The sequence below is a fragment of the Morone saxatilis genome, unplaced genomic scaffold (genome assembly GCF_004916995.1).
Source record: "Morone saxatilis isolate NCDOM2014 unplaced genomic scaffold, NCSU_SB_2.0 Contig12, whole genome shotgun sequence".
NCBI classification, from domain to species: domain Eukaryota; kingdom Metazoa; phylum Chordata; class Actinopteri; family Moronidae; genus Morone; species Morone saxatilis.
The window spans coordinates 5,286,244-5,298,259 of NW_023339674.1; the positions used below are offsets into that span (position 1 = coordinate 5,286,244).

At 40.2% G+C, this 12,016-nt stretch overlaps 1 protein-coding gene across 1 annotated transcript in view; it reads right to left on the minus strand.

Moving 5' to 3' along the window:
- Positions 1–12,016, minus strand: part of lrrc7 (leucine rich repeat containing 7) — a 41,224-nt gene that overhangs the window by 16,372 nt on the left and 12,836 nt on the right. Inside the window, exons 8-19 of the mRNA XM_035653584.1 lie at positions 11,793–11,912; positions 10,121–10,220; positions 9,806–9,930; positions 8,571–8,825; positions 8,148–8,270; positions 7,495–7,606; positions 4,970–5,183; positions 2,800–3,303; positions 1,941–2,165; positions 1,587–1,821; positions 794–1,147; positions 370–615 (exon numbers count right to left, since the gene is read on the minus strand). Of these exons, the coding sequence (XP_035509477.1) occupies positions 370–615; positions 794–1,147; positions 1,587–1,821; positions 1,941–2,165; positions 2,800–3,303; positions 4,970–5,183; positions 7,495–7,606; positions 8,148–8,270; positions 8,571–8,825; positions 9,806–9,930; positions 10,121–10,220; positions 11,793–11,912 (2,613 nt within the window). The remainder of the gene's footprint in view (positions 1–369; positions 616–793; positions 1,148–1,586; positions 1,822–1,940; positions 2,166–2,799; positions 3,304–4,969; positions 5,184–7,494; positions 7,607–8,147; positions 8,271–8,570; positions 8,826–9,805; positions 9,931–10,120; positions 10,221–11,792; positions 11,913–12,016) is intronic.

Consider the following 12,016-nt stretch of genomic DNA (forward strand, 5'->3'; position numbering starts at 1 on the left):
ACCTGATGGACATGATAAATGTGCTTTAAAAGGACCTCAGTTATCTATTAACAAATATATTATTGATTAATTGTGTAAATAATTGTTCAAGCCATAATGGCAAACATTTTTGGCTCTTCCAATATGAGGCTTTTTTTCTGTTTGATATCATTATAAATTGAAAATCTTTAGGTTTGTGACTTTCAGCTGGACAAAACAAGAAATTTGAAGACATCACTTTCGACTCTGTGATGGACATTTTATGCTGTTTCTGACATCTATAGACAGGACAGCTAATCAGTTAATCGAGAAACTAATCAGCAGATAGTGGATTTTATGGGACTGCACGTTAAAACAAGTTTACATCAGCATCTTAGGTGACAGACAGACCTGAGATGCTCCGTAGGTCTCAGTACTGTAGCTCCTGGCAGACAGAGGGCGGCGCTGAGTCAGGCTCTTGGTCGGGTAACCAATCATAGGCTTCTTCTGTTCCTGGTAGGTGGTATAGTCGTCATCGTAGCGACCGTTTCTCTTATTGTGCAGCATCTGGCTCTGGCTGTCGGCCATGTTGGTGAGAGCAGAGTGCTCCATGGGGGTGGAGTAGACAAGAGCCCGACTATAAAGAGGGGGATCCGCCTGAGGAGAGTTTCATCAGATAATAGAATTAAAAAAAAAAAAGCATCCTAAAAATACATCCCCATATTACAGTAGACATAAACATAATAGATGTGGGGGAATGAAAAAAATGTGCACATTATAACTAAAGCACACACATCCAAAACAAGCATACTTTTTCAGACAACAGATCACCTACCTGCTGTCTGTACTGAGCTTCCTGCAGCGCCTCCTGCTGGGCTTCATGGACTCTGCGGAACAAAGCAAGCTCTGTAGAGCTCACCAATGAATCTGCTCTCCTCAAAAACCCTGGCCTGGAGCGCTGTGTAGGGACTGGCTGCTGTTGCTGCTGGCTGGGCGGACCATCCTGATTGATAGGTGATTGGGGAAAAGAAAACATCTCCAGCGGTGGATATGCACGATACCGAGGGCTCACCAACTCCTTGGGTAATGTCTTCCCTGGTTGATTGATGTACTCCAAGGCCTTTGATGAGTGGTTGACATAATCTGGTGTGTTGGGGAAGGGGGGAGGGACCCGACGGTCCATGGTCACCTGATTGGTTAGAATGGTTACCAGTAAGTCCATGTAAAACTTTCAGCCATTGTTGTTGTCATACAAAACTGTTACGACTTAAGACTTTAGTTTAGTTATCTTCCAGAAAAAAACATAAACTTTATTTAAATTAAACACCCCTGAAAATAATGTCTTTGCTGATCTCCAGTGGTTTAACTTTTCACCTTGCTGCAGTGTTGCTTTTTTCACCAAAAACGCTATCTGCCCAGCACCAAACAGCAGACAGACATAGTTAGTGACCAGCTAGTAAGAGCAGTTTAGCATTTAGCAGCTAAAGAGCCTCCTTCAGGAGTGACTTTGCCAAGTTTTCAGAAACACAACCTTAAAAACAATAATGCTCAATAAATGCTGGATATTTAATAAGTAACTCTTTGACTGCCATATAAACTCAACCCAAAGTAGCCAAAAAGGTGCTAACCTGGGGGTTGTAGTTGTGGTCAAAGTGATACGCCTTATGTGGGATGGCAGGTTTTTGGTTCTGTCCCCCGTGGTTCTGGTTGCCGCCTCCATGTCCTGGGAAGCCCATCTCATCGTCTAACATGGGGGCCGACTGTGACCGTGACATGTTGGTCTGCTCCATAGAACAGGGCAACTCTGGACGGTCCAAACTAGTCTGCTGCTCAATAGATGAACTGTAGCTGTCCACGGGGATACTGTAGAGAGAGCAGCAATAGAAATCAGCTACAACTTTGCAATTACTTGACCTACTGAAAGAACATGTTAGCACTACTATTGTAATATAAACAATAACAAACAACAAAACTAAACCTACCTGTAGACCTTGTAGGAGCCGATGTCAATCTCATCGATGCTCTGTGACTTCTTAAACTTAGATCTTGTCTCCCTCATCATGGGAGACAGGCGGTCAGAGCTTTTACTCATCACCACGGTCACCTTGTTGCCCCCGCTGACACTTAGCTGATCCTTCCTGCCCTGCTCCCCCTGATTGTTGTGGTATGTCCAGCTGCCAGGCAAAGGCCCTGCACCTTGTTCCATCCTTGGAGCAAAGAACAAGAGAAAGGGAACAGGAAGTGTTATACTAATATGAGCTGAACTAGAACAGTGTTAGAGTTAAGCAAAAGTGAAGCAGAAAGACAGGTTCTTCTCCATTATTCATTTTATTTTAATGGCTAATAAAATGTGGGTGGCTGTTCAGAAGTGTAGAAGCAGGTTAGTGTTAGTAATAATGAGATAAGAAATGAAGAAGTGGATCAGATTCCTGCACATTATTATGCTAGCATGCAATTTGTTCAATTCATAATTTGACCATATCTCATTATAGTTTGGCATTGCTAATAACACTGAAATGTAAATTCAATTTATAACTGTATAAACCTGAGGAAATCAGAATATGGTCATATTTTGAAAAGGACATTTTTTGCTTGTTGATATCTAAATCTAGTCTAAAGTTTCAAAACACAAGATAAGGTTATTATAGAGCACTGGTTCTCACTTATTCACCATATTAATCCAGGAATATGATTAATGTGCTGATCAGAATACTGCACCTTCAACCAGAGAAAAGAGTACAAATCCAGCTGTAATGATTGATTGAAATGAACCCGTGGGGTCATGAAGCCTTCCACGTAAACACATCGAACTGTGGGACCGTTGGTGCTCCATTCAATTACCTTGAGTCTATGTCCTTGCGATCAGGGTTGGGGCTGGACGTTGGCGTCATATCCAGTTTAGAGGGAAAAGCGGTTCGGTCCTCCAGTGGGCTGGGGGTTCTGGTCCAGTTCTGCCAAGGATTCTGGCTGGAAGGTCCGGAGGATTGTGGGTCATTGTCTGGAGTGGAGCGTTGGTTGCTGTGGAAGGGAAGCGTGTGAGTGTCCAGCTCCAGAGGTACTCCTACGATTCGCTCTTGCCTGAGGAGGGGGCGTCGCCCATGTGTTGACTGGCTGCGGGGTTTGGAGCCCAGCGGTGGGTTTCCCTGACTCCCAGTAGATGGAGCGTCCAGAGGAGACTCCTCAGCATCAAAACCTGTGTTGTCATAGTGAGGGGCCTCGGACCAGTCAAAAGGCTCGCTCAGTGGACGTCGATCTCCACGCTGCTGCAGGGTTCCTGATGGAGGGGTTTCTCTCTGAGATAGCAGGGGCTTTGAGTCAATGGGCTTGGGGAACGACTGAGCCAGTCTACAAAGATACAAAATATTAAACACTAATTATGCCGTGGCAAATAATAAAATGAACTGAATTATACTGAACTGCCATATTACATTATTATGTGCTGTATATTTAATCAGAGCCAGTGGGTACTGGGAACAGCATAACTTTCTTCCCCTCTCTCTCTCATGTCTCTCTGAAAGATCAATTTGGCCAACAACCATGTTTGTTGTAATTAATGTTCCCGAGAGCAGCCTTGAAGAGAAAATATTAATGCCTTCAACCTCGCTCACTGCCACTTGCAGTTTGCAAATACCACGTTTCACAAGTACACAGACAAAGGGACAAATATACAGATTGTGATCTGTACATCACCCCGGGGGCATCTGAAATGACAATTTTAATGTCAAAAAATACCAAAGCGAGCTTTCAACCTGCAGGGACTCCTTCGAACGAGGAGAGGCATGGGAAGAGTGAGGACAAAAAAATGAGTTTTTAACATTATTATAGACGTGATAGAGCAATGGAAAAGGTTACTGTCCTTTAAAACAATGCAAAAAATAATAAAGAGAGGAAACAGAAAAAGCTAGAACTAGAACGTTACAAATTCAACCTACGTATTCTACAGGATTCTTGAATCCTTAGATCACAAGAGGGGATAATGTGGACACATTAGATCTTTGTTCTGTCATGATAATCAAGGATGTAAAATAGTAGAAACTAGTGACATGAATAAAGGATTTTAGCAATGCCCCGATATTAAAATGACATGCCAGTAAGCCAGCAAGCTTTTCTACTTTGAACAGACGTTGATACAACAGCTTGCACTATAAAAATTAGAGCTAGACGATACATCAGACAATAATTAGTTTATTGCAGATTTATTGTTATCAATTAATATGTTGGCTCAAAAGTAACAAGAGAATGCCAAAGATAACGTAGGTTAGAAACAGCTTTGGCAAGTCTTGACAAGTTAATTTTTCAACTCTAAAATGTCTCAGCACATATTGTGGTCCCAACAAGAAAACATTACGTTTTTAAGGTGTTGCTGTTAACGTTGATCTTACAGGCTTCAGGTTCCAATCTTTAGTATTGTTGAGGCTATTGTGCAAGTGTCATAAGTATGGCAGGCATTTTAAGTTGATACATTCGTTGTTGTTTATAGCTGCAACATTTCTGATTAGAAGTCAAAACAGCATCAAAACACTTTGGATATTAGTTTTCAATGCTATTATTCATTCCAAATCTGTCAAACCTAATCATATGTAAGTGCACTGCAATCAGAGTAACAACTTTAGTAGGAGGACCAAGCCTCTCTTTTTTTGTTTATTTTTACATTTTGTTGTAAAAAAAAAACAAAAAAAACCTGTAGATAGTACTGAAGCCTGGGCAGCTTTGGAGCAGGGAAGGAAGCGAGCTGAGACAGGAAAAGAGAGAGAATCCTGAACACAAGTCTGCAGCATCCTAATGAGTCTCCCTGACCTTGACTGAGCAGCAGAGAGATGAGAAAGACACAAAAACATGGAGGGAGGAGAGGATGGATGGAGCGACTGGATAGATAGATGACATATTGAAGAGATTGAAGGGGGGAGAGGTTGGAATTGAAAGAGAAGAAGAGATGATAGATAGTCAGATGGAGGGACAGTGGTGAAATTGAACATGAAGCAGGCATGTGTGTTTGTGTGTGTGTGTGTACCTGTTGGTCCAGTGTGTTTGAGGGGTTTGGTCCTTGTTGGGGGCCGGCAGGGCGGGATTGTGTTGGTGTGTGTGAGACAGTGTGTGTGAGTGCGTGTTGGCGGGCGGGTTGGAGGAGCCGGAGGAGCCCTGTGAGGGAGAATAGTCGGAGTAGGTGGCTGAGGAGCCGCTGTGGTTCAGACAGTGAAGCTTATCCACCTCCTCATCTGTAGACTCTGGACAGACAGACGCAGATAGACAGTAGAGAGACAGACCTCTCTGTTCAGTGAAAATGTCACATCCTCTTCTTTTTAAAGTGTCTTTGTCATGTCGATTAAAAAAAACCTGTATTTTATCCCCCTGGATTTGATTTCTTTCTGCATATCTTTCTATATCACAATAACACATAGCTCATATTGGTAGTGATCTAAGGATACGTTCAACTGACTTCACACACACTTTGATTGCCATATTTAAAACGATGGTGACAGTCGGTTCTGTGAACAGCTGCTTAATGTCTGAAAGAATGAACAGACATAACTAATTTCTGTTTTAATGAAACCCTATAATTTATCAGAGATACTCAATGTCAAAATAATTATAGGTTTATGATATATGTTAGATTAAGTTTGATTTTTCTATTTCTGCCCAAAGCAAGTATCAGCTTAAGAAGCGGCTTGTGGTCAGGCACATGAACCTCCATGGAAACACAGCCAAACAATGTTGTCAGTGTTGGAACAATGAATAACTTAATTGATTAATAAAAAACACATTTTAGTAACAAATTAATTATTTAAGCAAGGCATGTAACAATACACTCAACTCACGATTCGATACAATTCACGATACTGGGTTCAAAATTTAGGATATAGGATTTATCCTGATTGTTCTAACAAAATTAGATTTAAGACAGATTCCTATATTTCTCAACATTTCTCAAAAATTAGCGTATTTAGCATATTTTCTTTTATATTTTCAAATTATAGAATAAGTTTTTTATTTCTGTCAGTATAAACTGTGAAACAATGCACTTTTCTTTGTAAAAGTGAAACTGATGTATTTGATGGCAGGGACGTAGGACGTCATACAAGCAAAGTAGACAGCTGTTTAAAAAACACAATAAATGTTTCATCTCATCGATTTGAATCTTGGCATATTTGTGTCTCGCAATATATCTTTACATCCCCAATTTAAGCCATTTATTACACACAAAGCTGTGCTAGTTACAGGCTCCCAAATGAGAAAATTTTGATTTGATTTAATTGATTTCCTCTGTTTTATGTCATTGGAAATCTTCACCTTTAAATATGGGAAATTATGATGGGCATTTTTCACTATTTCTGAAGTTAACTATTAGCTGGTAAATCAAAGATAAATAAATCATTCAAATAATTCTTTCTTGCAGCTCCAGATGTGTTTTTGTGTAGGTTGGAAGCCGAGGGGGAAAAAGGAAAGCGCCAGTGAGTGTAGCAATGGTGGAGCTAATAAATTGTCCTCACATGCAAACCAACAGAGCCTAAAAACCCAGCTCACTGTTTGGATATTGAAACTAAACTGCAAACTATGTTGTCAAAGCTTAAAGCTAATGAGAGCTTCAACAAAATCAGGAAGTGTATCAAGAATTATGTTTGGGTTGAATTTCATTGAAGCCTCTATACTGTATTAATGAGAGGTGGAAGAATCGCATCTCTTTCTGAGTCTTATTATCTGTCCCTTAACCCAGATTCCTTTAGTGCTCTCATTATATGTTTGGACAATATTGAGTCCACTGCACTGACACAAGAGATGGCCTGGTTATAAAAGATAGGTTTAACAGTTTCTAAAAATCTTTATTCAACTATACTAGTCCCACTGAAATCAAGAACCTCTTTTGGAAGACAGGCCTAGATCAAAACAGACACAACAGTTGCAGAGAGGCATAAAGGAGGGGAAAAGTTAAGCAATTACCAAACCAGCAGGGTCATGAGTCAAACATATAAATATATTGATAAAACAAAGCTTCTTATTAACTTCACCACATGATCCTTAGTTAAGAATTTACATTCATCAGGACAGAGATTACAGAGTAGATTACATGATAGAACTCTGAATTAGACAGGGTTTGTCATAGAGATCAGATAATATACTTTATAGTAACAGTATTTTATACACTATTATTTAGATTTTTTGATAGGGCAGTAAAAGTAGCTTTGGGTTCATTAGTAAAACTTCCTTGCCTTTAGTTTACCAATGATGAAACTGAGGCCTTTGAGGCAAAATCAGTAAAAAAGGAGTCAAAGCTAAAAGCTTAACACTTAAGACTGGAATCAAGATTCACTGGAGAGGTTTATGGTATTCCCTCCCTCTCTCTGTTATGTGCTGAAATTAATCCGCTTACCACCATGACTAATTAGAGGACACTATTACAACGTGCCCCAAAGCGCTTTACAATAGACCACATTAAATTACTGCGTGAACCGTATGTGTGCACCCGTGTGTCTACATGTATGAGGCTCTTTGTGTCTATGTTTGTCTCCATGTTGCTGTACATACAGGATGTTACATTACCTTTCTTGTCCTTCCCCAGCAGCACCACTTTTGGTTTGTACATCGGTGGCTCCACCAGGGTGGGCCTCATGTCCGAGATACGGATGTCGTTGGGAGAGCCGCCCATCGAGTCCTGCGGAAAGATAAAACCCACAGGTTCATATCATGTAGCATACAGTACAGTAAGACAGAAAGACATCAACATGGCGGAGTCTGTAGAAGGGGACCCCGCTTCCTCTATAGAAAAAACAACAACTATAAAATAAGCTTATGAGACTTCCTTAACTAACCTATGACCAAGCTCTGATGTAGAACATTTCATCTATATTGTCCTTAAAGGGTAACGTCGGTATTTTCAACCTGGATGCTATTTTCTCATTTTTTTGTGTCAAAGTGACTAATGGGGGACAACAAGTTTTGAACTCAGTCCAGTATTTAGGGAGAGCACTGCAGCCGGCAGCCGTGAAGCACCAGCTCCAGATTTAAAAATACAGACGTTACCCTTTAGGTATAACCCTGATAATGGTAATGATCACAAGAAACAAAACATATTCATCTGAATGAATATGATGATTGTACGATGTGAATGAAAGTGCATTACAACACGCAAAAAAACATCAAATTCACACAATTCTGTTTGAATGTACTGTGCTTATGGGACACTATGTGACAACCTCAGAGCTCTCTGTCAGGTCCTCTTTGTCCTTCCTCTTGGGAATGTCGATGCCAGAGTTATGCATTGATCCCTGATCCATTAGCTGAGTCTGAGAGAAGTCCTGCATCTCTCTGTCTGTCACCTGGCAAACACACACACACACATACACACACACAGATGATTTGTGCTGCCTGTCTCACACCTTTATGACCACAGATCTCAATCCTACAGAGACTGTTGCATTTGGTGACAACTCACTATGGCTAATGCTTATGAATGTACATCCACTTCACTTCTGTTTCAAAGGGATCTGATGATCACTGCAGTTGTTCCCAGGACCTTGATTTACAGAGTGAACACTATGTATGTGCTGTGTGGTGATTTTGAATACATTGGGTTGTGAGTGTGTGCATGTGTGTGGCTGGGAGTGTGCGTTTCCTACCTCTTTGGGAGGCAGGGGCCACGGTGGTTCGTACTGTTCTTTGCTGAGGTGTGTGTGTTCCATGTTGGTTCCTGCCGAAGTGGCAGTGCCTGTGCTCAGCTGATGCTGGTGCTGGTGCTGGTGTTGATGCTGGTGCTGGTGCTGGAGCCCGTGTCCGGCGTGTACGCTTTTACCCACAAGGCTTTGCACTGACTTTACCATGTTCTTAAGGTCCTCAGGGTAAGGTGTTGGGTAGCGCTTTAGGTTTATCTCAACCTGAACGAAAAAAAATGGAAACGGGTTGAGTGTGTACATGCAAATAAAGGACACACACACACAGTTAGTGAGCAGGAATGCTACCAGGGATGCACCGATTAATAGGATACAACAGTATTGATATTTGCCTTATTGACGGACGTCGGCCTATCAGCAAATAACATGGCATTCACCGATATCAGTGGCCGATGTTTATCTGTTGTGTCACATCAGTTTTATGCTAGCTAAATCTTAAGTCGATTATTTCCAACTCGGATTTTGGAGAAACCTGAATGCCGATGTGACCCATTAAGCAGTACAGACAGAATTTCCCAACTGGTGCATCACTAAAGAAAAAGTGTGTCTGCTTACATGAAACTTCAAAACATCTCAAACAAGACATCAGACATTTTGTGAAAATATGTCTTTCACTCATTTCTTGTTGATTGTTTAGTTAGTTATTTATTTTCTTGCCAATGATAATTTGAATGTTGTCATTGTGGTACTGACTGTTCAATATTGTTTCAGACACTCCAAACAACCACTGAAATCAGAGGAGAAATATAAAAGCAATGTAATATATTTTAAACTGTAAATGCACTTTCAAAAGTTTAATTTGATGACCTCGAGGTTACTCACCACAAAAATATGAAAATCTCTAAACTTTGTCTCAGTGAAACCAGTCTACTTATTACATGTCAGATTTCAGTGGCTGAAATATTTATGAGATATTCAGAACACATTTGTGTTTCTATCAGGGATAAAGATGCACAAAAGTTGCCGATATATAGATATATAGTTCTATTAATGAATACTCCTTTGGACTCTTTTCTCGTACCTTTAACCTTTTCTTCAATAAGACATATTTTGTCAGTACATTCGCTCACAGTTTGTACTGATGATTCAACCCAGAAAATTCCATGCAGACAGGCAGACGGACAGACAGACAGGAAGACAGACAGGCAGGCAGACAGACAGAAACAGAGAGAGAAAGAGCTGACCTTGACCTTCCCAGAGTTGTCTTCCTCTTCTTTCTTATCCTCAAAGTCAAAGGCCACAGTCATCCTCTGCTGTCTCTGCTCCTCCCACAGAGTAGGATTAAAGCTGTCACTGTCCGACTGGTAATCTGTACACACACACACACACACACACACACACACAGGGTGGGGTTAGAGCTGCCATTATACAGTAGGACTATATGTACGGTGTCAGACACACTTAAAACATTCTGTGGCTTTTTTAAAATGTCTTTAAACCACGTCTACACATTATGAGACACACACACACACACACACATAAACACACAAAGTTTGTACCCTCATCATGTCGCGGTTGCTGAGGAAACATGTAGTTGGTCAAAACCTTCTGTTTGGTTTCAGGGTGGGCTTCTGTCTGCAGTGGGATCAGAGCCTTGGACTGCAAACACACACACAAAAACACACACACACACACACACACACACACGTTTATATTAGTATTCTTGTGGGGACATTCACTGATCACATTTATTCCTTGTTTCCTAATCTAAACCTCCTATCTCTAATTGTGATGCACAAAAAGCTATGCTGCTCCCTGATTGGCTATTAGAATATCTGATTGGCTACAGGACTCTTCACTTTATTCAGAGGTCGACTTGGAACAAAACCGGCTGACTGACAGGTGGGAAACAACCACAGAATTTATGTAAATCACTTGTAAAGAATTTGCAAATCAATTTTGCCAATGATAAAACTGAATTTCAAACAGTGGAGACACTGTGTCGCATTTTATATTTGTAATACAAATTGAATTTTGCTATCCGCTATCAGTGAGTCAAATGTCTCTTTAATTTGCATGTTCATCTCGTAACAAAAAACACTGATTAATATCTATTAAAATGGTAATGTGATGGAATTATAAATTATAATAACACAGAAAGTTAAAATGAATTAATTTAACTGAATTTTTACCTTCTGTTTCGGTGTATAAATTAAAGATAATAACATAAAGCCTTCTGCACTGTATGGAAATGTAATGTCAATTTTGCTGCCATTTGAATCTTCAAGCTGTCTAAGTGCACATGGCGTGACTGAATTTGGGTTTAAATTTTGTTGGACAATATGCAAACATAAGTGCCAATTTTAAATGTAAATGTAAGACTGAACTGCCGTTTAACAAATTGCATTTGAATTTTAAATTAGCTTTCTTCTTTAGCACTTCAGTTAGGGATCCAACAACTTTGAACAAACTTCGATTAAACTTTAAACTGCACTTTAAATGTCATGAAGAATATTTCTGTATTGTTGAAAAAATTTAAAAAATAAGTGAGCATGGACGGTATAATAACTCTACATACTTCATTTACACCACTATATCAGACAGTAGTGTCGGATTGTTGTTAGCCTTGGCACTGTTACTGAGAATATTTATAGGTATTTATAGGCAAGAATTATCCCATAAAAAGACACAATAATCAACTAATTATTGGGTATTTGAACAAATAACAGCTGGTCCCAATTAAATACAGAGGGAAGGAGGACAACACAATCACCTGTATACTACGTGTAATGGCAGGTACAGTAAATTCAGTAGTATTGTGTGCACACCATTACTTCTATTAGTACAACGACAGAGTCATGTCAAGTAAAACAAGTAAAACTCAACACTTCCTGCAGATGTTTCACAATAAAAGTCTTCCAGGAAAATAAGGGAATAATACCACTTGCTTTTGGGTTTTAAATATGAAACAGAAGGAGGAAGCATTGAGTTTGCATTAAGAGCAAACAGCATTTATGGCAAATTAACATGAACGAATGAAAGCAGATGACAAAACAGAGAGACTCATATGATACAATACACTGATAAACAGGAGAACTTAGAAAAGAAAACCTTTATTTACAAATAGGGTGTCTCTAGGCAAGGCCTGATATCTGATTAATATGTTTATACAGTATTGTTTGTGCTGCCGGTACAGTCTCACAGGGAGAGAGTGTGGGAGGACAGAGATACCTGATTGTCAGAAAGCCAGAGAGCTGCCAGGTCCTTCAGCTTTGTAAAGGTAAACGGTAGATTCTTTAACCTGAGAGAGACACACAGAGGGAGGGGTGAGAAAGAAAAGAGAGATGTTCCCTCTGCCCACGCACTGTACAGCCTGCAGAGCGCGTAACCATGGCAACACACTCACCCATTCCCATGGCAACTGCAGGCCGTGAGAGCAGCTACAGAAGCAAAGC